The sequence below is a fragment of the Hylobates moloch genome, unplaced genomic scaffold, assembly GCF_009828535.3.
Source record: "Hylobates moloch isolate HMO894 unplaced genomic scaffold, HMol_V3 SCAFFOLD_22, whole genome shotgun sequence".
Lineage (NCBI taxonomy): Eukaryota > Metazoa > Chordata > Mammalia > Primates > Hylobatidae > Hylobates > Hylobates moloch.
This window is the reverse complement of record NW_026652297.1, coordinates 35517763-35545743: the sequence shown is the minus strand read 5'-3', so window position 1 is coordinate 35545743 and position 27981 is coordinate 35517763. Positions and strand designations below refer to the sequence as shown.

General features: G+C 41.6%; 1 protein-coding gene across 1 annotated transcript; it reads left to right on the top strand.

Moving 5' to 3' along the window:
• Nucleotides 1-40: 40 nt before the first annotated feature.
• Nucleotides 41-27981, top strand: PPP2CB (protein phosphatase 2 catalytic subunit beta). Its single transcript, XM_032143603.2, has 7 exons — nt 41-563; nt 13928-14137; nt 15926-16099; nt 19375-19464; nt 19578-19739; nt 22025-22143; nt 27284-27981. The coding sequence occupies exons 1-7, from the start codon at nt 462-464 to the stop codon at nt 27354-27356; spliced, it is 930 nt and encodes a 309-aa protein (XP_031999494.1). The 5' UTR covers nt 41-461; the 3' UTR covers nt 27357-27981.

Sequence of the window (27981 nt, the reverse complement as noted above, 5' to 3'; positions counted from 1 at the left end):
CGCCTTTTCCCGGCGGAAATGCCCGAGCGATGACGGAAACCCGGAGGGAGGGGAGAGAAAGAGCGAGAGAAGGGGAAAGATAAGTCGGGAGAGGCTGGTAGGCGTGAGGCGGGCCTGAAGCGGCAGAAGGCGGCCTTCGTCCGGCGAGAGCTAGGCCGAGGACCCGCGCCGCGCTCCCCCGCACCTCCCCGCGTCCTTCACCGACTCCCGCGGCGCGCGGCCGGGCGAGGAAGGGCGGGCGGGGGTCTCCACCAGGCCGTGCGGTCGGAGCCGCCTGCTGGTCTTGGGCGGGGCGCGGGGCCCGCGGCCACCTTCCCGGGCTCGGTCCTCCACCTGTGGGATCTGGCGACGGCGGCGGAGGGAGAGGGGAGCGGCGCCCGGGCCGGGGCCGGGGGCGGGTGAGGAGGGGGGAGGGCGGCGGCCGGGCCGGGGCTTGGGATCCGCATCGGGATCGGGCCGCCATGGACGACAAGGCGTTCACCAAGGAGCTGGACCAGTGGGTCGAGCAGCTGAACGAGTGTAAGCAGCTGAACGAGAACCAAGTGCGGACGCTGTGCGAGAAGGTGAGGGCGCCGCGGGGGCGAGTGCGGGAGCGCGGGGCTGGGACGGGCCGCCGCTTTCCTGCCCGCCCTGGTTCCGTCCGCCCCTGGCCCGGCGCGGCCCACCGGGGGCTTGCTGGACTGTGGGTCCGGCTCCGGCGTCCACCCAGGCGGCCGGCCCGGCGGTTCAGGGCCCGGGGAGTTGGGCTGCTCTCGCCTGTTCCCTCTGCCTCCGCCTCACGCCCCCGGCCGGCCGCCCAGATCCCGGGAGTGGGGGCTCGGGTGCGGATGGGCGGGGAAACGTAGCCCCCTGAGCCAAGCCGGAGGTTGGTCGGGGTCGCCTGCGCTCCACTGGGGAGTTCCTGTCACTCTAGCATTTTCCGAGTGGACTAGCGAGAGCGGCGTCCGAAAAGGACTGTTTTCAGACCAGTTTCTGAACATGCACCTAAAATTAACCAGAATGTCGTGCATGTTAATGAACTTGCTAATAAATGTAGAATTTTTGTCAGGTGAACGAGGCACCTCAGAAATCACTAACTCAAGCCGGGCGTGGTGGCTCACGCCTGTGGCCACAGCTACTCGGGAGACTGAAGCGGGAGGATTGCTTGAGCCCAGGAATTAGAGACCAGCCTGGGCAACATAGTGAGGCCCCGTCTCCACACACACAAAAAATTTTTTAATTAGCAGGGCGTGACGGCGGGTGCCTGTAATCCCAGCTATTCGGGAGGCTGAGGCGGGAGGATCGCTTGAGCCCAGGAGGTGGATGGAGGCTGGTTGCAGTGAGCCGAGATCGCGCCACTGCACTCCAGCCTGGGCGACAGAGCGAGACTTTGTCTCAAAAAAAAAAAAAAAAAAAAAAATCACTGATTCTTGAATGTGTCAAGCGTTTGTTTGCGGAGAGGTAGGAGTGATGGCCAACTGTGATTTTTAAAATAGAGGTTGACTTTGGTGGAAACAGATGGTGACTGGTCTTTGTGTTGAGTGGCTCTAGGAAGTAAAGTGTTGATTTTCAGCAATGAGAGCTGGTCTTAAGTTTGGGAATAGTGTTTGCTGGACATGATAAGTGGGATGTGTGTTTTCATGCACGATAGCACTTTGCAGAAAGTTAATTTTGTTTTTAATATATGTAAAGTTTTTTTCCAAAGAATAATAAAACATGCGGGTGATCAATTCGTTCTTGCACATCGTGAGTGTGTGATCTTCACTTTGTAAATTCTGTATCCATTGTTTTCTTAACCCCTGGAGTTATTTCGATCTCTCCATCTTTAAAGTCTAGAGTTGTCCACATTCATCCTTTAAAGGTGGACTAAATAATTTTCATGTATTTTTATGTTAAAAATTCTCACTTGAAGTCCATGAAGAAGTAACGATGTTATTTTAAGCCGTAATCTATAGAATTTTCTTAACCATAATGTTTAGAAGTCATGATGTGGCAGAAGTGCACTGGAGAAGGAAAGATTTTGTTAGTCTGATTTTAGGGTACTCTTAAAATCATGAAATTTACTTAGAAAAGGAGCACTAATAGATGGTGTTAAGTTACAATAGTATTTTTAACGGGTGTAATGTTGGCCGGGGCCTTTGTGTATTAAGTAACTATTTGTTAACACAGGAGGATTTATTTTTGTAAATAGAAGTGCCAAGCAAGTGGTATTTTTCTCTTTCTGAAACAAACTGCTTACTTGTGGCTTCAGCTGACATTAATTTTTATTGTGATAACCTGTAATTTCATGAGTCTTAAAATGTATGCCTTAAACATCTCTCTCCAGCTCTAATGCGAAGTGAAATGTACAGGTTTGAAATGAGCTGAGTCAGTTAACCTGACTATGAGCATCAGAATACAGACTTGAAGTTATGGGCAAAGTGTTAGTTAAATCAGTTTTTCCCATTGACTTTCTTTTTTTGTTTTATTTTTGTTTTGAGACAGAGGCTCAGTCTGTCGCCCGGACTGGAGCGCAGTGGTGCCATCTCTGTTCACTGCAACCTCCACCTCCTGGGTACAAGGGATCCTCCTGCCTCAGCCTCCCGAGTAACTGGGATTACAGGTGCATGCAGCCATGCACTGCTGATTTTTGTATTTTTAGTAGAGATGGGGTTTTGCCATGTTGGCCAGGCTGGTCTAGAACTCCTGGCCTCAAGTGATCCCTCAGCCTTCCAAAGTGCTGGGATTACAGGCGCGAGCCTCGTGCATAGCCCCTATTGACTTTCTAATAATTTTAAGATGAACTTCTAGAGAAGAATATTGTACGACTGCTGTACTTTGAAATAATCACACCGGAGTGTCAACGATCACTTGAGGAAGCGTTCTGTATTTGTCAAGAGAGATTATTTTTACCTCGGCTCCTAAATAAATCAGACTAACAGTTCCTAGGACTACACAGGTATATTTAAGATTATCTCTTGTATCTTACTAGCTTTTTTTTTTTTTTTTTGACGCAGTCTTGGTGTGTTAGTCAAACTGGAGTGTAGTGGGGCAATCACCGCTCACTGCAACCTCGACTTCTGGGGCCCAAGGGACCCTCCCACTTCAGCCTCTCAAGTAGCTGGGACCACAGGCATGTGTCACCACACCGGGATAATTTTTTTATTTTTTTGTGTGGGGTCTCACCATGTTGCCCAGGCTGGTCTCGAACTCTCGGGCTCAAGTGATCCTCCCCCTTGGCCTCCCAAAGTGCAGGGATTACAGGAGTAAGCCACCACTCCCAGCCCATTTTTTTTTCTTTGAATAGTTGTACTTACCCACAAAACATGAATTTGTTAGTGAAATTCATTCATCTTTTGCAGCCCTCTTCTGGCAGCTATGACCTAGCTTTGTGGTTTGTGTGTGTATGTATATATATGTTTTCTGACCTTAGTTTCTAGTTCCGTTTGATATCCCTACCCCATCCTCCTTGTTGATACTTAACAAGTGTAGCGTTCATCCTGTCTTGAGTTCCAGTCCTGCTTCACAGCTTGCTAGCTGTCAGTTTTTCTGCACCTCTGATTCCTTATGACAGAGATAATGTGTACCAATCCTCCTGGGTTGGTTGTGAGTGCTAAGATACTATTCATTGGCCGGGCACAGTGGCTCACGCCTGTAATCCCAGCGTTTTGAGAGGCCGATGCAGGTAGATCACTTGAGGCCAGGAGTTCAAGACAAGCCTGGCCAACATGGCAAAACCCTGCCTCTACTAAAAAAAAAAAAATACAAAAATTAGCTGGGCATAGTGTTGCACTCCCGGCTACTTGGGAGGCTGAGACACAAGAATCCCTAGGAGGGAGAGGTTACAGTGAGCAGTGATCATACCACTGCACTCCAGCCTGGGTGACAGAGTGCAATTTTCTCAAAAAAAAAAAAAAAAAAAAAAACTGTCCATGTAAAGTCCCAATGAGAAGTAAGCACTCAGTGAATCTTAAATAAAGGAAGGCTGAAAGTTTTAATCTTAAGTGTCACCCATTTTCTTTTGTAAGAAATGCAAAATAAATAAATGTGCCAATATGCCTTTTCTGTGGTAAATGTACTTCAAAGGAGATTTTTTTTCATATAGTGGCTATAGAACCCTGAAAAGTAGTGGTCCCTGTTTTGTGAACCACACAGTACTGGAATTTTTTTTTTTTTTTTTTTTTTTTTTGAGATGGGAGTCTTGCTCTGTCACCCAGGCTAGAGTGCAGTGGCGCAATCTCAGCTCACTGCAAGCTCCGCCTCCAGGGTTCACGCCATTCTCCTGCCTCAGCCTCTCCGAGTAGCTGGGACTACAGGCGCCCACCACCACGCCCAGCTAATTTTTTTGTATTTTTAGTAGAGACGGGGTTTCACCGTGGTCTCGATCTCCTGACCTCGTGATCCACCCGCCTCAGCCTCCCAAAGTGCTGGGATTACAAGCGTGAGCCACCGCGCCCGGCCAGTACTGGAATTAATAGCAGTTTTGTGAAGTATCTTTACTCCTGACTTGGTCTGCTTAATACTTGCCCTACCTTTCTAGGGCAAGAGTAGCAGGCATGTACAAAGAATATATGAGAAAAATAAAAAGTCAAACCTAATTATATAAGCTATATTTAATTCCTTGTGATTCAATTTTTGAGTTTTTTAAAAATACCATTTTTTTATTCTATTGGAAATACTATTCTATAGAAAGTTACATCGTATGATGGTGGTTTTTCCTTAAATTTCCATTCTAATTCAGATTACCTAAAAACTGAAGGAGTCGGCTGGGCATGGTGGCTCAGCCCTGTAATCCTAGCACTTTGGGAGGTCAAGGTGGGCGGATTGCCTGAGCTCAGGAGTTCGAGACCAGTCTGGTCAACATGGTAAAACCCTATCTCTACTAAAATACAAAAAATTAGCCGGGCGTGGTGGTCTGTGCCTGTAGTCCCAGCTACTCCGGAGGCTGAGGCAGGAGAATCGCTTGAACCCAGGAGGCGGAAGTTGCAGTGAGCCGAGATCGCCACTGCGTTCCAGCCTGGGCGACAGAGCGAGACTCCGTCTCCAAAAAAAGAAAGCTGAAGGAGTCCACTGAAATCAAGACCAGAGTAGTACTAGTAAAGGCCTATTTTGAGGTAGTAGCAAAAATAAAATCTATCCTAGTGCCAGTGGGTGAATGACTACAAAAAATAAAGAGTATGAATGGTATGGTGTGTCTCGCTTCCAAGGTTAATTTCTGCCTAGTGAAAAACTGTTTGCATAAAATAGCAAGGCATGTCTTCTGAGAAGACTAGCTCTTAACACTAACTTAAATTAGCAATCCAGCTTTTGAAGCTAATTGTGAATTTGACTCCTCTTGTGTGTGCAGAGAAATTGCTTCTGTGATTCATTCCTGCATCAGCAGTATGCAGTTATTTTAGAAGATTGTGTGCCTAGAGAGCCAGGCTGGCACTGCTCAGGACACTCTGTGACTAGAACTATATTTAACTGTTGTCTCAGAAAGAGTAAAAATTTTAAGCTCTTTGGGCCGGGCGCGGTGGCTCACACTTGTAATCCCAGCACTTTGGGAGGCCGAGGCGGGCGGATCAGGAGGTCAGGAGATCGAGACCACGGTGAAACCCCGTCTCTACTAAAAATACAAAAAAAATTAGCCGGGTGTGGTGGCGGGCGCCTGTAGTCCCAGCTACTCGGAGAGGCTGAGACAGGAGAATGGCGTGAACCCCGGGAGGCGGAGCTTGCAGTGAGCCGAGATTGCGCCACTGCACTCCAGCCTGGGCGACAGAGCGAGACTGTCTCAAAAAAAAAAAAAAAAAAAGGTTTTGGGCATTCAGGAACAAGCATACTATTTCACATTAGGAATGAAGTAATATCCTAAAGATATTTCTGCTTATCTCAAGGCTAATGCCAGGACTCAGAAACATTTCCATCAGTTCAATATAAAATTTACATATTTACACTTCTACACAAGCCTCGACATTTTTCTCAATAGGTATTTTATAATCATCAGAATAAAGATCTGCCAGCACACACATTGGCTGAATTTCCCTCCCCACCTAAAGAATCATCACCAAGGTTCTTCAGTTATAAAATTTATCAGGTCAAAGAGCTTAAAAATTTTTTTTTTTTTTTTTTTTTGAGACAGAGTCTCGCTCTGTCGCCCAGGCTGGAGTGCAGTGGCGCAATCTCGGCTCACTGCAAGCTCCGCCTCCCGGGTTCACGCCATTCTCCTGCCTCAGCCTCCCCGAGTAGCTGGGACTGCAGGCACCCACCACCACGCCCGGCTAATTTTTTTGTATTTTTAGTAGAGACGGGGTTTCACCATCGTCTCGATCACTTGACCTCGTGATCCGCCTGCCTCGGCCTCCCAAAGTGCTGGGATTACAAGCGTGAGCCACCGCGCCCGGCCCAAAACCATTTTAATGAAGATTAGATCCTGGTAAAAATGAGTGATTTTTGTGAATTGAGAAAAATTTTTTTTAATTACTTTCTGTGATTGATTACAGCTTAAAAAATAAAAATAGTGGTCTTGACAGGCAAAATGCCTAACCGGTACTTCCATTTTTAATTTCCCTCGAGCAAAAATTAGTGCCAGCTTTGATGGTCCATTGATAAAATCTAAAATGCGGTGATAAAATAGCTCCTTTCTTACTATAACGAAGAATGGCATGATTACAGTGAAATAGAGGGTCAAGACCCAATTCTAGTGACTGAACAAATCATTGGTTTCCTTGCTAAGCAAGCCTCTTAGTGGACAGGTAAAGAAATTAAACCAAACTAGACTAGCATGAACTATTGCTATGGCGGGAAAGTGGACTTTGTTACATTTCTCTACTTTATATATGACGTGTCAAATTGTATACCTAAGTAGATAAAGTGAAGATATTTGCAATGTAAAATTTCTTTTCATTCTCTACTTTTATTTGCCATGTGTGCCTTTTATTATTTGAAGATCTTGCAGAAATTTTTTCTTCAGTCTTTTTTCTTCAGTACAAATGTTATAAAAGACTTGGTGAATGAAACCCTTCCTTGGTAAAAAGAAACGAAAATGCCAGAAATTGAAGATGGAATTAATGCTTAATTTATTTTCCTAGATTGTTTTCTGAATGTAGTTTTTTCTAAGAAGAAGATATTAAAAATTACAGAGGTAATCTGTATGAGAAATCTGAGTCTGTGTTAAATAGAAATTTTTTATTGGTTTGAACTGATTTCCTTCAAGTAAATGTAATGAAATGTAAACCTAATCCAGATTGTTTAAAGAAACTTGTATGAAGACATCTTTTCTTCCTTAATGACCAGATGTGATCTAATAGTTCCTGTACGTTACTTTTCAACTCCAGATTTCATTAATAATCATATTAACAGCCGGGCGTGGTGGTTCCCGCCTGTAATCCCAGCACTTTGGGAGGCCGAGGCGGGTGGATCATGCGGTCAGGAGATCCAGACCATCCTGGCTAACACGGTGAAACCCCGTCTCCACTAAAAATACAAAAAAAAAAATTAGCCAGGCGTGGTGGCAGGTGCCTGCAGGCCCAGCTACTTGGGAGGCTGAGGCAGGAGGATGGCGTGAACCCAGGAGGCGGAGCTTGCAGTGAGCCGAGATCGCACCACTGCCTTCCAGCGTGGGCGACAGAGGGAGACTCCATCTCAAAAAAAAAAAAAAAAAAAATCGTTTTAACCCTGGGAAGGAGTTCTGTGTATTACAGATTCCGTTTCCTTTCCAGAGAATGGGAGAGCTCAAGCACTCAAGCTTAGAACTGGCTTGCTGTTGTGTCCTTTGTAATTTAGAAATATTTATCATCATTCCTTATAAACTGTTTTTTGACTGAGATACTTTTGTGATCAAATGAATTAAAAGACAATCCTGAGGTACAACCTGAGATTCCTGACTTGCATTATAATAGCATCGTGTTACACCAAAAATGTGCAAGACTCCATTGGAGATCTATTAAGTGAATATTTTATACAAAGACAATCGTTTTTATTTTGAGACTGGGATACAGTGGTGAATTTAAGTGTTCTCACCTATTCAATCTTAGAAAAAAGCTTATTTGAATTAACTTTTTAGCATAATTGGATTTTTTTTTAATATGCAGGATACAGTGTGTAGGCTGTAGTTTAATTTTGCTCAAAATTCCTTTTTTTTTTTTTTGAGATGGAGTCTCTCTGTCATCCAAGCTGGAGTGCAGTGGTGCCATCTCGGTTCACTGCAAGCTCCGCCTCCCGGGTTCACGCCATTCTCCTGCCCCAGCCTCCCAAGTAGCTGGGACTACAGGCGCCCGCCACCACGCCCGGCTAATTTTTTGTGTTTTTAATAGAGATGGAGTTTCACCATGTGAGCCAGGATGGTCTTGATCTCCTGACCTCGTGACCTGTCCGCCTCAGCCTCCCAAAGTGCTGGGATTGCAGGCGTGAGCCACCGCGCCCAGCTCAAAATCCCATTTTATAGAGAGGGAAGTAATTAAGTTTCATCTTCCTTTAAAAGAGTTCCACATGATATTTATGTCCTGGATGATGAGCGCTCAGAATTGGTTCAGTGTATTCTCGACTTGGCTTGAGTAGCAAAAGAGGCGCTTGTTCCTGTGGGCAGTGAAGAAGAAAGGAGAGGATTGGTTGACAGAATGCTGCCACTGTGTATTTATCCCGTACATTCAACAGATTTTAGTTGAACCACTATGTACCAGACCGTTCAAAGTGCTAGAAATTCAGCTGTGAAGAGGGGACACGATTAATGAACACCAGGCAGTGATTCTTGCTGGCAAGAAAAAGCAGAAGATGGGGACAGTGATGGGCTTGAATTCAAGAGACTCTTTTTTTTTTTATAGGGTGGTCATAGAAAACCTTCCAAATTCCTTATAATGTGGTTTACTTTTGTAATTAAAAAGGATTTTGCAAGAGTTAGAAGGCACAGTCCCTAACACTGTTCTCACCTCTGGCACCATCTTCAAAAGTTTAGTCATGATGTACCTTCAGAACAGCAGACAAATAAAAAATAAAGTTTAGTGAACTATAAATTACAGGGAACACTCCCCAGGACTGCCTCACCTTTGGCACCAATTACAAGTGCAGTGGGTTCTGAAAACCACTCTTAGGTTCAGTGATTCACAGGAATGACTCACAGAACTCACTTAAAGCTGTTATACTCATGATTATGGTTTATTACAGGGAATGAATACAATTTAAAGTAAGCCAAGGGAAAAGACTCATAAGGGCAGAGTACAAGAGGAGCTGACATCTGTAGTGTCCAGTCCTCCAGAGACCAAACTGATAATGGGATCACCCAAAGCCCGCATCATAAGTCACATTGTTAACGGTCCGCAGGTCAGAGCCCCCAGGCAGAGATACTCTTTACCAAGCAGGAAATTCCAGGGGCAAAGGTCAGACCTCTCCTCGGATGAGGTTAATTCTTCACTATACAGATTTTTATTCCATAGCAAATTCTGAGGGACGAGAACCTTATTAAAAATAAATGGCAATACCAAAATACATGAAGAAAACAAGGCTAGATTTATCAGAATTGTGGAGTGTGTGCAATGTGAGGGATTTTTCCAGTTGAGTTGGCATATTCTTTTTTTGTTTTAAGTTTGTATTTTGTCAGCCGGGCACGGTAGCTTATGCCTGTAATCTCAGCACTTTAGGAGGCCGAGGCGGGCGGATCATGAGGTCAGGGCTTTGAGACCAGTCTGGCCAACATGGTGAAACCCCATCTCTACTAAAAATACAGAAATTAGCCGGGTGTGGTGGCACGCGCCTGTAATCCCAGCTACTCAGGAGGCTAAGGCAGGAGAATCACTTGAATCCAGGAGGCGGAGGTTGCAGTGAGCTGAGATGGAGATCCCGCCACTGCACTCCAGCCTGGGCGACAGAGCAGGACTCCGTCTCAAAAAACAAACAAACAAAAAATGTATTTTGTCTTTTCTTGGTTGTATAAATTCTTTGAAATTAAAAGTTAGCCATTTAAAAATGTTTAAGATATTATTTTCTACTTTGTGATATGTGTATATAATTTTTACTGTGCAAGTTTTAACATTTTTATATATCTCATTGTCTGTCTTTTCCTTAAACTTTAAGTGCACATAAGAATCACTTGGGAAAGAAATAAGAAATTCAGGTTCCTTGACTCCATTCCAGAGACTGATTGACTATGTCTTGGGCAGGTCCAGAAAGCTGCTTTTTTTTTTTTTTAAGGCAGGATCTTACTGTCACCTAGGCTGGAGTACAGTAACATGATCATAGCTCACTGCAGCCTTGTACTCCTGGACTCAAGCTATCTTCACACCTCAGTCTCCTGAGTAGCTGAGACTACAGGAGTACACCACCACACCTGGCTATTTTTTCTCATTTTTTTGTAGAGACAGGGTCTCCTCATGTTGTCCAAGGTGATCTTGAACTCCTCGACTCAAGTGATCCTTCTGCCTCGGCCTTCCAAAGTGCTGGGATTACAGGTGTGAGCCACTGCCCCCGGCTTCCTTTGTGCTTTCAGTGTCATGAAATACCTGTATTTGTCAAGAAGATTAAGACCGTGTCTTAAAAAAAAAAAAAAAAGCTAGTAAGATACAAGAGATAATCTTAAATATACCTATAAAGTCCTAGGAACTGTTCGTCTGATTTATTTAGGAGCCGAAGTAAAAGTAATCTTTCCTGACAAATACAGAAAGAGATTTTTGCTAGCATCACTTCTTCCAAAACCATTTTCCTCATTTATGCAAGAAGTTTGCATTTTCACTTCTTTATATCACCAAGTTTCTCCGTGTTGCTAAGTTCCTGGCTGCATATTTGGAGTCTCTCCAACAGCAGCATTGTCAGCATTCCCACAGTCGGTTCTTCTGTGTACTTTTGATTTGAATTTCATTTCCAGGGTTATGTCTTGTGTGTTTGGCCTCTCTCTTTTAGCATAATATTTCCAAGATTCCTCCATATCGTAGCATATATCTGGACTTCGTTCCTTTTTATGGCTGAATAAAATTCCATTGTGTGGATATAACACTGTAGTGGTTTTTTTAATTACTGCCATCGGGAATTTGTTTTGAAGTTTCAGAAGCCCGGTTTTTTCCGTTTGAAAAAGTAATACAGAATTTGTTTTTTAAAATTTCGAGCATCGGCCAGTCACGGTGGCTCAGACCTGTAATCTCAGCACTTTGGGAGGCTGAAGTGGGAGGACTGCTGGAGCCCAGGAGTTTGAGGCTGCAGTGAGCCATGTTCACACCACTGCACTCCAGCCTGGGCAGCAGAGCGAGACCCTGTCTCAAAAAAAATTTGTGCAAGCACCTCAGAAAGGTAGGAAGGAAAGCAAGTGCACTCTACCCACCATCCCTGTCCACTGCCCTCCTACCTCCCAGACAACGATTATGTTTCTGTATATAATATCCTCAGCCATGTTCTTCATATGCAAAAAATGTGTGCAGAATGTTTGTGGTGTATTGGGAGCTGTTTTGTGGAATAAACTTGGCTTCTGGTAAAATTACTATTTAATTTGTGATCTCAGGAAAAGAAACTGAAGGGTATAAAGGCCTTAAGATTACACAATTAGATTAAAACTCTGAAGAGAACCCATGTTTTCTGGAAGACTTCAGTGCATATAATCTCATTCTAATTAATTACAGGCAAGGAGAAGAAAGTATGGGCCACATTGTCCATAACTCTTGGGAATCCTACCAGGCTATAAGCAGAAAAGGCATTTGTAGAAGAATACATGGTAGCCTAGAATCAAAAGAAAAGCTGGAGAACCAAGCATGAGCATTTTGCAGAAATTAAGGGAGGTTAGAGGTGCAGTCAGAATCATACCTTAGAAATGTTTTAGAACACTGGAGAGAACACTTTTGTTAGAATAAAACTTGCCATTGTCCCTGCTCTTTAGAGTTGCTTCAAATTAAGAGTCTGGGCTGGGTGCATCTAGTTGGCATAAAGTAATCTGGGGCTAGAGTAACTTTGTGATTCATACAGTGTGTGTACAAACTATTGTGTGTTTTGAAAATCGCTGCAGGTTGAGTATCCCTCAACTCAGTGTTAAAGTCTGTTGACAAAAATGCAGAGTAGCAGGAACATAACAGTGAAACTCAAAATCCATGTTTTTAAATACTCTTCAGATTATCAAATCACTGAAGAGACAGAGAATTGTCTGTCCCTAAAATCGTGCTCTCTCCTACCAGTCTAAGCCGTCATCTGCTTTTACTTTAAGCTTCATCCTGTTTGACTTTTTTTTTTTTTTTTTTCTGTGACTGAGTTTTGCTCTGTCGCCCAGGCTGGAGTGCAGTGGCGCAATCTTGGCCCACTGCAAGCTCGCCTCCCGGGTTCATGTCATATTCTCCTGCCTCAGCATCCCGAGTAGCTGGGGCTACAGGTGCCCGCCACCACACCGGGCTAATTTTTTGTATTTTTAGTAGAGATGGGGTTTCACTGTGTTAGCCAGGATGGTCTCGATCTCCTGACCTCGTGATCCACCTGCCTCGGCCTCCCAAAGTGCTGGGATTACAGGCGTGAGCCACCGCGCCCGGCCCTGTTTGACTTTTATTGTGCTGTGTTGTTGCCTTTTTTTTCTTTTGTCTCACTCTCACCCAGGGTTAACTGCAAAGTGGTGCGACCATGGCTCACTGCAGCCTTGAACTCCCCAGCTCAAGCAGTCTTCCCACCCCACCCCACCCCACCCTCCTAAGTAGCTGGGACTATAGGCACACACCACCATGCCCAGCTATTTTTTAAATTTTTTATAGAGACCAGAGGTTTCGCTGTGTTGCCCAGCCTGGTCTCAAACTCCTGTATTCAAGCTATCCTCCCCCGTCGGCCTCCCAAAGTGCTGGGATTACAGGCATGAGCCACCGCGCCCATCTGCCCTGTGTTTTAGCTATGCTAGCCATCCGGTTGTTTCTTCCTCTCGGTTCGCATTCTGTATTAGTCCCAGTTCTCATCTCTTACCTTTCTTGGTTTTCTGTTTCTAATTTGTCATGGACCTGGAAACTCAGTAAACAGCTTGTTGGAATTTTGTAGATAACAGTAGGCCCAGAGTAAGGCCTGAGAGACTCTTCTGGTGGGTTAGGTACATTTTTATGATGTCTGTTTTGTTACTTCAGAGGCTTTTAAATTTTTCTTCCTGATTCTGGGGTCTTTTGCTATTAGGCAGAGGGGCCAGATCGATGAGCCATTAGTGAACTTCGATTTAGTCAGAACATTTCATTTGCCAGTGTTTAAGCATAAATTCTGTACTTCAGGGCCACCTAATGGTATATTCTAACTTAATTCTATAAATACAGAATAATTGGAATAAAGAAATTCAAGGTTGGCCTATGAATTGGTGTAAGAATGTTTGTTTACGCAAGTATTTGCATAATTTGTGACTTTTTTCTTTCATTGACCTTTTTAAACTTGTGAGTAATAAGATTATTCTTTTTAAAACACAGACCTTCTGCCTTGAAGATTTGCCTATTCTGGACATTTCATGTAAATGGAATTGTACATTATGTGATCATTCGTAACTGACTTCTTGCACTTACCATAATGTCTTCAAAGTTGTAGCATGTATCAGTACTTCATTTCTTCATGGCTGAATAACTATTCCATTGTATGAATATATTATGTCCATTCATCGGTTGATCAATATCTGGTGGTTTCTACTTTTTGGCTGTTATAATGCTGCCATGAACATGTATAAACCAGATTTCATTTCTCTTGAATATATACCTAGGAGTGGAACTGCTGGATTATATGGTAATTTTAGGTCTAACTTTGGAGGAACTGCCAGACAGTTTTCCACAGCAGCTGCACCATTTTGCATTTCCACCAGCAGTGTATGAGGGTTCCAACTTATCCACATGTTTGCAACACTTATTAACTGTTTTTTTTTTATTATAGCCTTTCTAGTGAAGTGTTATCTCGTGGTTTGGTTTTCATATATGCTTTTATAAGGCACATTTCAAGTTTTTTTTTCCCCAAATTTTCTTTTAATAGATAAGAAATGATAGTTTTAACTTTGTAATTGTTGATTTCACTTTTCTAACAGGCAAAGGAAATTTTAACAAAAGAATCAAATGTGCAAGAGGTTCGTTGCCCTGTTACTGTTTGTGGAGATGTGCATGGTCAATTTCATGATCTTATGGAACTCTTTAGAATTGGTGGAAAATCACCAGATACAAACTACTTATTCATGGGTGACTATGTAGACAGAGGATATTATTCAGTGGAGACTGTGACTCTTCTTGTAGCATTAAAGGTATGATTATTGAAATTCAATTGTTTTTCAAGATTTAAATCAGGCAAAAGGCAAGAATGACCGTATTGCATATCATCTGTTTTATGGTCTGTTCAGTTTATAGCCCCTTAAAATAATAATTGGTTTTACATCTTTTTAAAGGAGAGGTGAAAAGGATAACTTCTGTGTATTCCCGGTAAATGTATCATTCTCTCGAGTAGTCCATAGCTGAAGTCTTGGAATCATATTTGACTTTATCACTTATCTGTTATATTGAGCCAATAGACAAGTCTTTTTAAATCCTTGCTTTGAAAAGTCTGTTGTTCCTGTCTCTCTATTTTCACACAGTTTATCACTTCACAATTCGATTGTTGCAATAGCTTAGTAACTAATATTTCTGCCTCCAAGATCTGATCCCCCCTAAATCCACCTGGCATATGCTGGCCGATGAAATCTCTTATTTAACACCTTTATATTGTTACTTCCTGTTGATTGCCTGTTGCCTATAGAATCAAACTCAAACTCCTTGCCTGGCCTTCTATAGTCTAGTCTGAATTTTTGCCTGCCAGCGGTTGGTAGCATAAACTCTGGCTCAAATCAAAGTTTCTTCTTATTCAGTGCTCTGGACTCTTTATTTCCATGTTCGATTTCCCCCACGAGGTTACTCTGTCCCTGATTTCTTACCTTTCTGCCAAGACTCAGCTCAGGTCTCACTTCTTCCATGTAACCTTCAACCATTTTAGCCTTATTCCTTCTGCTCTAAATTACTATGAGGAAACTTATTCTCCCAGCCCTTATTTATGCTGCAAAAGTGGCTTATTGCCTTCTATTACTTATTTTACGTCTCTCTTTAGTGAGGTTAGTCCCTCAACAGCAGAAGCAATATATTACATACTAATGGGTCACTTAACTACAGTCATACATTCTGAGAAATGTGCCATTAGGTGATTTTGTCATCTTTAGAACTTACACAGACCTAGGTGGTATAGCCTACTGTACACGAAGGCTATATGGTGTAGTCTCTTGTTCCAGCCAACATCGTACATGTAATCTGTTAACAAAACGCTGCCCAGCACATGGCTGTACTTGTGTAGACCTGGCATCTGGCTTCATAGCACCAAACTTACATTAGACACGTAACGGATGCTTATTATGTATGAATTGAAGTACATACTTGCAGCTTTTTGCTTTATTTGCAGAATCCAATGCTTTTTCATATTTCTTATCAGACACATTCCTAACTAAATAGTCGCTTATGTTTTTGTTTTGTAATAGAAAGGAAACTAATAATACATTTGAAATCTTGCCCAGTTTTGTCAGGGGCCTGTTTTTGTGTTATTATTGGCAAATCCAATCTTCCTGTGGGAAATAAAAATTGAAAAGGGAAGAAGTTAATCTGTAGAGGAGTTTGTCTCAGCTTCAAACCTGTGATTTTCACTACTCATTCAGCAGTAAGAAGTTATAGTGTTCTAGAAAGATTTAGAAAAGTAATAATAATTTGATGATGAAGAACATAATAGAAGCAAAGTATCAGATACAAGTTTATTATAGTAATTTAAGTATTAGTTAAAGGTTCTGATGAGGGTGGTCAAAACATGATGAAAAAGGATAATTATAATAAACATGTCAAATGTTAACCAGTAAGACCTGGTTATGAATAAGCAAGTTTTTTATTTTGAAAATGAAATTAACATTTAATATACTGGTGGCCAAAAGCGCCATGTATAAAAGTGGGTCAGAGACTAATGTACTTCACGTGACACTAGTAAAAATGTGATTTTACTATGGGTTTTACTCCTTTTCTTCCAGGTGCGTTATCCAGAACGCATTACAATATTGAGAGGAAATCATGAAAGCCGACAAATTACCCAAGTATATGGCTTTTATGATGAATGTCTGCGAAAGTATGGGAATGCCAACGTTTGGAAATATTTTACAGATCTCTTTGATTATCTTCCACTTACAGCTTTAGTAGATGGACAGGTATGTATGTGTGTGCTTACATCTTGGGAGGAGGTAAATGAAGGCAAAGATTGACTATTGGTAAGCTAGGGTCTAGATTCATATGACCTGTGTTTCTGCATCTCCTTGGCCTTTTCCTCCTCCTTCCCTTATACTTAAAATTTCAAAGCAGGGAAGTGGGTAAGTTTCACATACATTTGGACCAGCAAATTTTCCTGTTGTTCTTAGATATGTATGTAAATCTTTTGACCAAAGAATATGCTGTGCTTTTTAAGATATTGATAAACATTATAAATAAATGTTTAAGACACTGATGTATAGTACTAGTAAAGCAAGATGTTATTTAAAACTGTCTCTGCATATAGACACAGTGTCTGCTGGTTACCATTAATAACTTTTCATTTCTATTTTCATGGTAATTGCAAATGTTATGTTGTGTATTGCACCTTCCCTGAGAAGTGAATGCTTGGCTGGGCACAGTGGCTAGTACTTTGGGAGGCCAAGGCAAGAGGACTGCTTGAGTTCAGGGGTTCAAGACCAGCCTGGGCAATGTAGTGAGACCCTGTCTCTACAAAAAAATTTAAAAATTAGCTAGGCACAGTGGCGCATGCTTGTGGTCTAGCTAGTCAGGAAGCTAGAGGTGAGAGGATCTCTTCAGCCCGGGAAGTTAAGGCTGCAGTGAGCTGTGATCACAGCACTGTGCTCCAGCCTGGGCAACAGCAAAACCCCATCTCAGAGAACAAAAAAAGAAAATAGAAGCAAATGCTATTTCTGCATTTGCTGTAACAAGTAGTGCAGACATGTCATGAAACATTCAAAAGTATAAGAAGAAATTATGCAAATTTCCTATTTCAATTTCTGGAGATAATCACTGTAAGCATGAACTGATTTAAATTTAAATATAAAACAAAGGTCGGGCAAGGTGGCTCATACCTGTAATCCCAGCACTTTGGGAGGCTGAGGTGGGTGGATCACCTGAGGTAGGGAGTTCGAGACCAGCCTGGCCAACATGGTGAAACCCCATCTCTACTAAAAATACAAAAATTAGCCAGAGATGGCAGTGCATGCCTGTAGTCCCAGCTACTTGAGAGGCTGAGGCAGGAGAATCACTTGAACCTGAGAGAGACAGAGGTTGCAGTGAGCCGAGATTGTATCACGGCACTCCAGCTTGGGTGACAAAGTGAGACTCCATCTCAAAAAAGAAATAAATATAAAATATACAATAAAACTCCATAATTCTTAAATTATAAAAGCCCAGAGTTGTCAAGAATGTAATAAATTCTCTCTTATACTGCTTGTGGGAGTATAATTTGGTTATAACTTTCTCTGTGTAATCCTGACAGTCTTTTTTCCCAGCCATGATTTTGGACACTGCCATGATTAATTTGAAAGGACAATACTTTGCCTGGACTTGCTAAAAGAAAATGTGAATTTAAAAGATGTTAAATTTTAATTAAGATTGTTTTTAATTGTTTTGAAGCAACATAGTCTTCGTTAATAATAAAATTGCTGGACAGAATGATTTTCAAAAGACAGCCTATCAGTTTTAATGAAGTATCTAGTTTTTAAAATGGGTGTGTTAGTAGAGCTTTTTTATATTTTTCCCTTCCTCCTTCCTTCCTCTCTTTCTGAAAAGTTACTAGGAAAGAAATAATAGTGAACAAAAGTGATCTAGAAGAAAAGGTGGAAGGCACATAAAACACTAGGAGTGAAATAAGGCATAATTATAACTGTGCAGGAGCTCATGTATCACAAGAACAGGTGCAGCTTTAGTGCACTAAATTTGAAAAGCTGAATGAAGCTTACTATAGTAAAATACCAGTTATTAAAATTGGCTTGCAGAAATTCGTCCAATATAAGTAAACTACCAATAGCAACCAGATATAAATAGTTTTATAGGCTAATTCTACCAAACCCTTAAGGAACATATAATTTGTGTTCTAGAACTTGGGAAAAGATGGAGAGTTCAAAACTCACACTGTATGCCTAGTATAACCTCAATGCCAAACCAGACGTGGCACGCACAGAAAAATAAAATCAGACCAAAATCATTTGGAAAAAAAATTCCTATATTTATGATTCAAAACTCAGTTGTTTTATAAAATAATAATATTAAGTGGATAAAGAAACGCTGGTTATACTATCAGCTAAACATTAGAAACCTTCTCATCAGGCCGGGTGAGGTGGCTCATGCCTGTAATCCCAGCACTTTGGGAGGCCAAGATGGGCGGATCACCTGAGGTTGGGAGTTCAAGACCAGCCTGGCCAACATGGAGAAACGCCGTCTCTACTAAAAATAGAAAATTAGCCAGGCATGGTGGCACATGCCTGTAAACCCAGCTAGTCAGGAGGCTCAGGCAGGAGAATTGCTTCAACTTGGAAGGTGGAGGTTGCGGTGAGCTGAGATCACACCATTGCACTGGGCAACAAGAGCGAAACTCCGTCTCAAAAAAAAAAAAAATCAAAATCAGAAAGAAAATGCTTGTTAAAACTTGTATTATTCTCTCCGATTCAGAATACCTAGAGCATTGACTTGAAACTAGGTAGCTTACAAAAAATAAAACAGAAAACATTTGTATTATTCCATTTTATTTTAGAAGTCCTGGCCAATGCACTAAGCAATAAAAAGAATTAAAAGGTATAAACATTGAGAAGAAAAAACAAAAATATTTTTGCAAATGACTTGATTATGTTCTTAGAAAATATGAAAGGAACTGAAAATTTATTGTAGCCGGTAACAGGAATTAGAGTGTTTGCTGTAAGAGAAACAAAAAATTGTATATATCAGCAATAGCCAACAGAAGCTGTAATGACAGCTGGGTACAGTGGCATGCACCTATAATCCTAGCTTCTCAGGAGGCTGAGGTGGGAGGATTGCTTGGGCCCAGGAGTTCATGGCTGCATTGCACAGTGATCATGCCTGTGAATAGCCACTGTGCACTCCATCCTCAGTAGCACAGCAAGACTCCATCTCTACAGAAAGAAAAGAAAGGAGGGAAGGGGGGAGGGAGAAAAAAAAGAAAGAAATTTAATGGTAGGTCCCAAGGATGGGGATACCATTGACCAGAGAAAAGGAAGGGAGGGAGGGGAAAAAAAAAAAAAAAGAAATTTAATGGTGGGTCCCCAAGGATGGGGATACCATTGACCAGAGAAGGGGTAAAGAAGAAAAAAAGGTGGGCAAAATATGTTTAAATGTTGGCACTATTTGAACTGACACTTTTAACCATTATTTACTCTTTGTTAACTGTTAGCAGTTAGTAAAACAAATACATTCTCTTTTGTTAATTCATAAACAGATATTCTGCCTCCATGGTGGCCTCTCTCCATCCATAGACACACTGGATCATATAAGAGCCCTGGATCGTTTACAGGAAGTTCCACATGAGGTAAACTTAATTTAAAAAACAAGAAGACAGGAAAAGAAAATATAACCATATTTTGAGGACGATAAAGTATGACTGATAATAATTTGTAACATGTACTTATTTTTCTTGGCTAGGGCCCAATGTGTGATCTATTATGGTCAGATCCAGATGATCGTGGTGGATGGGGTATTTCACCACGTGGTGCTGGCTACACATTTGGACAAGACATTTCTGAAACCTTTAACCATGCCAATGGTCTCACACTGGTTTCTCGTGCCCACCAGCTTGTAATGGAGGTATGCACCTTCCTGACAGAATGATCTTTATTTCAGATTAGTATATACTTCTGTAATAAGGCATTATGACTTAACTAAGAAACATTCCTCACCGTTTATTACCTAGGTGAAAAGAGGAAAAACTTGCTGGTTTTAGCAAGTAGGGAAAGCACTAGTAGACCAGAGCAGAATTATAACTCATTTTTGAAATTGAGACTTAGAAAACAGTTACAAAAATAGTACCCCAAAATTCCCTGTATGCTTCATTCAAATTCCTGACTGTAAATGTTTTACTATATTTGCTTTATCATTTTGTGTCTCTCTTCCTCTTCACCCCCCACACTTTCTTCTGAACCATTTGAATATCTGTTGCAGACAGATACTCCTTTACTACCAACTTTCTATGTGTATTTTGTAAAATTAAGGACACACTGTCACATAACCACCGTATAGTTATCACAGTTGGGAAATTTGTGTTCATATAGTACTATTATTTAATATGAACATTTTATTCAAATTTTGCTAATTGTCTCACTAATGTCTTTTATAGCAAAATTTAATTTTTTTTTCTTACTGTATGTGCATAATCTAATCCAAAGATTAGGTTGTGTTCATTCTACTTTGATGTGGAAATCCTCCAATTTTCATTATTTTCCACATTCTTGACATTTTGGAAGAGTAGGAGCATTTTATCTTACAGAAATATCCCTCAGTTGGGGTTTGACTGATGTTTTCCTTGCAGTTAGGGTTTCAACGTATGCATTTTTAGCAGTCATGCCATAGAAAGATGGTGTGTCCTCCTCCGTGCATTGTATCAAGTGGTCCTAAAATCTGCTTGTCTCAATGCTGGTGGTGGCAACTAAGATGATGTCTGCCAGATTTCTCCACTATAATATTAACTGTTTTACAACTACTAAGGGACTATAAACAACATAATCCCTCCAGACCAGTAGGGAGTAGCTTCAAGATGTTAGAGAAAACTTCACCAGCCCAGTAGAAACAAGGGAGCATGATAAAAAACACAAATTTATATAGTAAAAATAAATTTAATTATATCAGTGATTATAAGAAATAGACTAAAATTTTAGCCTGAAAGAGACTCTTAGATTGGATAAATAATCAAAATTTAGCTGTTACTTGGGATGTACCTAAAACGTAAATGACTGGCTAGACCAAGTGGCTCATGCCTATAATCCCAGCACTTTGGGAGGCCGAGGTGGGAGGATCTCTTGAGTCCTGGAGTTTCAGACCAGCCTGGGCAACATAGTGAGACCTCATCTCTATAAAAAAAAATAAAAAAAAAAGTCAAAAAGTTAGCTGGGCATGGTGGCATATGTCTGTTGTCTCAGCTACTTGGGAGGCTGAGGTGAGAGGGTCACTTGAGGCCAGGAGGTTGAGGCTACAGTGAGCTATGATCGTACCACTGCACTCCAGCCTGGGCAAAAGAGTGAGACCTTGTCTCAAAAAAAAAGAGGAAAAAAAAAAAAAAAGACACCACAAACTACAGGTAAAAGTTGGAAAATGGTATATTGGTATATCAAGTAGTTAATCAAAATCTCAAAAATATAGCTAATAAGCTGGCGCAGTGGCTTGTGCCTGTATTCCCAGCACTTTGGGAGGCTGAGGCAAGCGGATTGCTGGAGCTCAGGAATTGGAGACCAGCCTGGGCAACATGGTGAGCTCCTGTCTCTACTAAAATACAAAAAATTAACCTGGTGTGGTGGCACGCGCCTGTAGTCCCAGCTACTCAGGGGGATGAGGCAGGAGAATTGCTTGAACCCCGGAGTTGGAGGTTGCAGTGAGTCTAGATTGCACCATTGCACTCCAGCCTGGGCAACAACTATAGCTAATATGAATGAGATAGGCTCTAATAAAAGGTATTATTAGAAATAAAGAGATTATTGATGAAAACTGGCCCAGTTCTCTAGGAAGAAAGTATTCTAAATTTGTATTTACCTAGTAATATCTTCAAAATATATAAAGAAAAATTGGCATAATTCATGAGGGAAATTGAGAAATTAATTATGATTGTGGGAGAAATTCAGTACACATCCTTGCCAAGATTTCAAGCATAGATAAGGCAAAACAACAATTAGCGAGCTGCATTTAACAGAATCCTAGGCCCACGAATTGCACAGTATTCTGTACAGGTACACAAACTATTAAAGATGGAGACCTTATATAGTAACAGACGACTACATTTCCACAGAGAGTACCTGTAGTTTTTGAGTTTAGTTTTTTTTAAATGTATCTGTGTCAAAATCATAATATTATAATGAAATAATGAATTTGTTCTTATCCTGCAGGGATACAATTGGTGTCATGATCGGAATGTGGTTACCATTTTCAGTGCACCCAATTACTGTTATCGTTGTGGGAACCAGGCTGCTATCATGGAATTAGATGACACTTTAAAATATTCCTTGTGAGTAACTGTAAATTTTAATTGTATATACTTACTTTCAGAAGGAAAATTTGAAATGTTAAAAATAGAAGTAGAAGATTACTGTTTCTGAAATTGGATGAGGAGTATAGCAAAGCCCCTCCCCAGCAAAAACAACCATTAGCTGGAGAACATTATTTTTAAAAAATAATTTTTCAAAGCTTTTGGAAATTGTCCTAAGAGCATACAGCAGGTGGAGAAACAGTTAATTCAAGAAAACCTACTAAATCTCAGTAATAATAGCCGTAGTCTGTGGCATTTGAGCTATGACTTGCCCCCTTCAACTCCTCCCAGATCCCTCTCAGAGAAACGACTACAGGCGCTCTACTCTGGGTTGGTATAGTCAGGAGGCTAAGGGATTCCCCCTCTTCACCAGCTCCCAGGGCTGGGGCTGTGGTTTCACTCCCAGAGATCAGATGCCAGCATATCTCACCTCTCCTAGTCTGGAGTTACAGAAGCTCTACTCCTGGTAGACGCAGTCAAGCAGTCAGAGGCCCCCTTCCCTGCCTCAGCTCCTGGGGCAGGAGCTCTGCTCCAGGCATGCATGGCAGATGAGAATGCTAGGTTTCCCAATGCTGTTACCCCAGCACCTGCTCATAAACTAGGTGGTATCACCAAGCCCGCACTGGCATAGAAGTTCTGCTCAGGAGGAAAGGCAGGTCACAGAAGTTCCTCAGCTCTGCCTCCGAGGACTTATCTTACTTAAGTGATGGAGAATTCCAAATCTGAGTGCTTTGTGGAAAGCAGTGGATGTCATGGTGGAGACTAATTAAGAGGGCTGTAATAGCTCCCATGATACTAGGAGCAACATACCAAAGAGTAGAGCAACATGTTGTTCAACAAATAGCACCAGGGAAAAAGCCAAGAAGAGCCCTTCTGGGATCATAGTCAGCCCTGGGGGGACAAGAAGGCTGTGCACATGCACTAGCCGTACCCACTCAGGAGCAGTCAGAGTAGGATGTGGGGTATTCAGATAATATTTTCAAGCCACACATAGATTGTACTGAGTTGAATAGTGTCTCCCCCCCCCCCCCACACACACAAAATTCATGTCCACTCAGAACCTCAAAATGTGATGTTATTTGGAAATAGGATCTTTGCAGATATAATTATTAAAGATGAGATTGTACTGGATTAGGTGGGCCTCAATCCAATTCGAATGGGATTTTAGTAAAGAGGAAAAGAAACACACACAGGGGAGAATGATGTGTGAAGCCAGAGATTCGAATGATGCATCTACCAGCCAAGGATTGCCAGAGCCATCAGAAGCTAGGGAGAGGCTAGGAAGGATTTTTCCTAGAGCCTTCAGAGAGAGCGTGGTCCTCCCAGCATCTTGGTTTCAGACTTGTAGCCTCCAGAACTCTGAGACGATAAATCCCTGTTGTATAAGCTGTGCAGTTTGGTAATTTGCTACGGCAGCCCCAGGAAACGGATAAGTAGATTGATCAACAAATGGTGTAACCGTCACTGGTACGTGAGGCTTGTTTTGTTTTGTTTTGTTTTGTTTTGTTTTTTTGAGACGGAGTCTCGCTCTGTTGCCCAGGCTGGAGTGCAGTGGCGCAATCTCGGCTCACTGCAAGCTCCGCCTCCCGGGTTCATGCCATGCTCCTGCCTCAGCCTCCCGAGTAGCTGGGACTACAGGCGCCCACCACCATGCCCGGCTAATTTTTTGTATTTTTAGTAGAGACAGGGTTTCACTGTGTTAGCCAGGAGGTACGTGAGTCTTAAACACAACCTCTGATCATTGACTGAACATTGAATTACTCTGACCGAGGAACACCTCCTAGGAAGTCAGGCTTTAAAATAAAATCACACTCATCCCTGACAGTGGGGCAGAATATGTGCATGCCCAAGGTTATACCCTCTCTGGACTGAGTGCAGAATGAAGATCCAACTATTAGTCCCTGGCTGAATGGGAAGCCAAAATATAAACTCCTTCAGCTTTGATAGCAATCTGCAAGTCACATAACATTTCCTGTGGTCATTAGGGTGAGCTTTAAGATCTAACTGGCCAAGGGGACTTAAGTACAATCTTTGATCAGTAAGTGGCTTATGCCTACCCAGAGACAGCCCCTCAGTAGCCAGGCTGTGAAAGATTAAAAGAAGTAAAAACGGCCAGGCACATGCCTATAATCCCAGCACTTTGGGAGGCCGAGGTGGGCGGATCACCTGAGGTCGGGAGTTCAAGACCAGCCTGACTAACATGGAGAAACCCAGTATCTATTAAAAATACAAAATTAGCTGGGCGTGGTGGTGCGTGCCTGTAATCCCAGCTACTCGGGAGGCTGAGGCAGGAGAATCGCTTGAACCTGGGAGGCGGCGGAGATCACGCCATTGCACTCCAGCCTGGGCAACAAAAGCGAAACTCAAAAAAAAAAAAGTGAAAACATCTGAGCAGGGCCACAGGGGCTGCACACTATGGGGGAAGCCAACTTTACAGTTAGTTCAGCCAAGTCACTAAACAAAAATAATAAACCACCAAAAAGACAAGATCAGTCCCCAAGGACATGAATTCCAGAGTTACTGCAATATGTTATCTATAATGTCCAATTTTTCAACCACAGATTATAAGACATGGAAAGAACAAGGAAGTGTGACCTCTACACAAGAAAAAACTAAACAACAGAAACCGTTTCTCTTGGATAGAACAACTAGGCAGGAGATGAAGGCAGTAGAACACTTGAGCAACACTGTAAACTGACTCTATACCTCATGTCTATAAAACAACACCCAACAACAGCAGAATACATTCCTCTCAAGTAAACATGAAACATAGTCATATGCTAGACTATAAAACATGCCTCAGGCAATTTAAGAAGATTGGATTCTTAGAAAGTATATTCTCCAACACAAGGAAATGAAATTAGAAATCATTAACATGGCTGGATGCTGTGGCTCACGCAAGTAATCCCAACACTTTGGGAAGCCAAAGTAGGAGGATCACTTGAGGCCAGCCTGGGCAACATAGGGAGACCCCGTCTTTGCAAAAAAATTTAAAAATTAGCCAGGTGTGGTGCCAAGCACCTGTAGTCTCAGCTGTATGGGAGGCTGAGGTGGAGGATCACTTGAGCCCAGTTGATCAAGGCTGCAATGAGCTGTGATCACAGCACTACACTACAGCCTGGGCAACAGAGCAAGACCCTGTCTCAGAAAGAAAAAAACAAAAAAACAAGAGAATTTGAAATCAGTAACCTATCTTTATTGAGTAACCTATCTTTATACTTGAGGACCTAGAAAAAGCAGAGTAAACTAAACCTGATGTAAGCTTATGAAACAAGTTTTAGAGTAGAAATAAACAGTAGAAAATCATTAGAGAAAAATCAACAAAACCCAAAGTTGATGCTTTGAAAAGCCTTAACTAGACTGGCCAAGAAAAAAAGGAGTAAAGACTCAACATTACCAAATCACTAGAGACCTTACTGAAATAAAAAGGATTATAAGGGAATACAATAAATAACTATATGCCAGCAAATTCAGTAACTTTGATAAAATGTACTAATTCCTAAAAAGAAACTACTGAAACTGACTCAAGAAATATGAAATCTGAATGATCTTTCAAATGTGAAAATATTGAGCCAGCATGGTGGCTCACACCTGTAAATCCCAGCTTTGAGAGGCCAAGCTGAGAGGATTGCTTGAGACTAGGAGTTTGAGACCAGCCTGGACAACATAGCAGGACCTTGTCCTTATTTAATTTAAAAGAATATAAATAAATGAGTGAAAAAGTTAAAACTCCCCACAAATAAAAGGCCAGGCTCAATTGGCTTCACTGATGAAGTCCACCAAATGTTTAAAAAAAGGAATTGGGCAGGTGCAGTGGCTCTAACCAGTAATCCTAGCACTTTGGGAAGCCAAGGCAGGCAGATTGAGCCCAGGATTCAAGATCAGCCTAGGTAACATGGTAAAACCCTATATCTACAAAGAATACAAAAATTAACCTGGTGTGGTGGCTCAGCCTATAGTCTCAGCTACTCAGGAAGCTGAAGTGCGAGGATCACCTGAGCCCAGGGAGGTTGAGGCTGCAGTGAGCCATGATCATACCACTGCACTCCAGCCTGGGCAACAGAGTGAGACCCTGTCTCAAAAATAAAAAGGAGTTAATGCCAATCCTTCACAAACACTTCCAAAAAACAGAAGAGGAGGACTATGCCATTCAGTCATACCTGCATTATTATCCTTGATACCAAAAGTAGACAAAGGTAAAAAAACACAGACCAGCATTTGTTAACGAATACAGATACAAAATTTTTCAACATACGTACCAGCAACCTGGATCTAGCAATATGTAAAAAGATTATACACCGTGAGCAAGTGGGATTTATCCCAGGAATGCTAAGTTGGTTCAAAACATGAAAATCAATATAATAAACCATATTAATATTAAGGGATTAAAAAACACATGATCATCTCAATAGAGGCACAAAAATAATTGGAAAAATCCACTAGCCAGAAACACTCAAGAAAATAGTGATATTAGGCCTGGCGCGGTAGCTCACGCCTGTAATCCCAGCACTTTGGGAGGCCGAGGCGGGTGGATCATGAGGTGAGGAGATCAAGACCATCCTGGCTAATACGGTGAAACCCCGTCTCTACTAAAAAAAATATATAAAAACAAAATTAGCCGGGCATAGTAGTGGGCTCCTGTAGTCCCAGCTACTCGGGAGGCTGAGGCAGGAGAATGGTGTGAACCCGGGAGGCGGAGCTTACAATGAGCCAAGATCGTGCCACTGCACTCCAGCCTGGGCGACAGAGCAAGACTCCGCCTCAAAAAAAAAAAAGTGATACTATTATTAAATAATATTAAGCAATTATTGTTTATTTAAGCTTAATATTATTTGATCTTTAATTATTTAAGCTTTTAAATAATAATAATATTTAGAAATTGTTATGCCAGGCACCAAACCAGACATTCTGTCTTCTTAAAATTTTCACCATTGCCCTATGAAGCGTTAGTTGGGATGGGAGCATCTACAGTGATTTGCCCATGGACATTCCAGTCATAAGTGATGTAGTCATAGTGGGAAAGCAGACTGCTGTTTCTACTACAGTGTCTTGTTCTTTATTCATTTGTTTGCTTTGCAAAGTCAAATCCTTTATTTGCTTCCTTTTTTGCCATTTACAGCCTTCAATTTGACCCAGCGCCTCGTCGTGGCGAGCCTCATGTTACACGGCGCACCCCAGACTACTTCCTATAAATTTCTCCTGGGAAACCTGCCTTTGTATGTGGAAGTATACCTGGCTTTTTAAAATATATGTATTTAAAAACAAAAAGCAACAGTAATCTATGTGTTTCTGTAACAAATTGGGATCTGTCTTGGCATTAAACCACATCATGGACCAAATGTGCCATACTAATGATGAGCATTTAGCACAGTTTGAGACTGAAATTTAGTACACTATGTTCTAGATAGGTCAGTCTAACAGTTTGCCTGCTGTATTTATAGTAACCATTTTCCTCTGGACTGTTCAAGCAAAAAAGGTAACTAACTGCTTCATCTCCTTTTGCGCTTATTTGGAAATTTTAGTTATAGTGTTTAACTGGCATGGATTAATAGAGTTGGAGTTTTATTTTTAAGAAAAATTCACAAGCTAACTTCCACTAATCCATTATCCTTTATTTTATTGAAATGTATAATTAACTTAACTGAAGAAAAGGTTCTTCTTGGGAGTATGTTGTCATAACATTTAAAGAGAGTTCCCTTCATTTAAACTAAATTACTGTTTTATGTTGATCTGCATATTTCTGTATATTTGTCATGACAGTGCTTGCATCCTATTTGGTGTACTCAGCAAATAAACTTTTCATTTTAAACAAAAACA

Bases quoted from the DNA above. Each gene is read 5' to 3' on its own strand.
- PPP2CB (XM_032143603.2), top strand. From the start codon at position 462: ATGGACGACAAGGCGTTCACCAAGGAGCTGGACCAGTGGGTCGAGCAG. The intron at 16,100-19,374 runs GTATGTATGTGT...ATTCATAAACAG, and splicing joins CAGCTTTAGTAGATGGACAG to ATATTCTGCCTCCATGGTGG. The intron at 22,144-27,283 runs GTGAGTAACTGT...TGCCATTTACAG, and splicing joins GACACTTTAAAATATTCCTT to CCTTCAATTTGACCCAGCGC.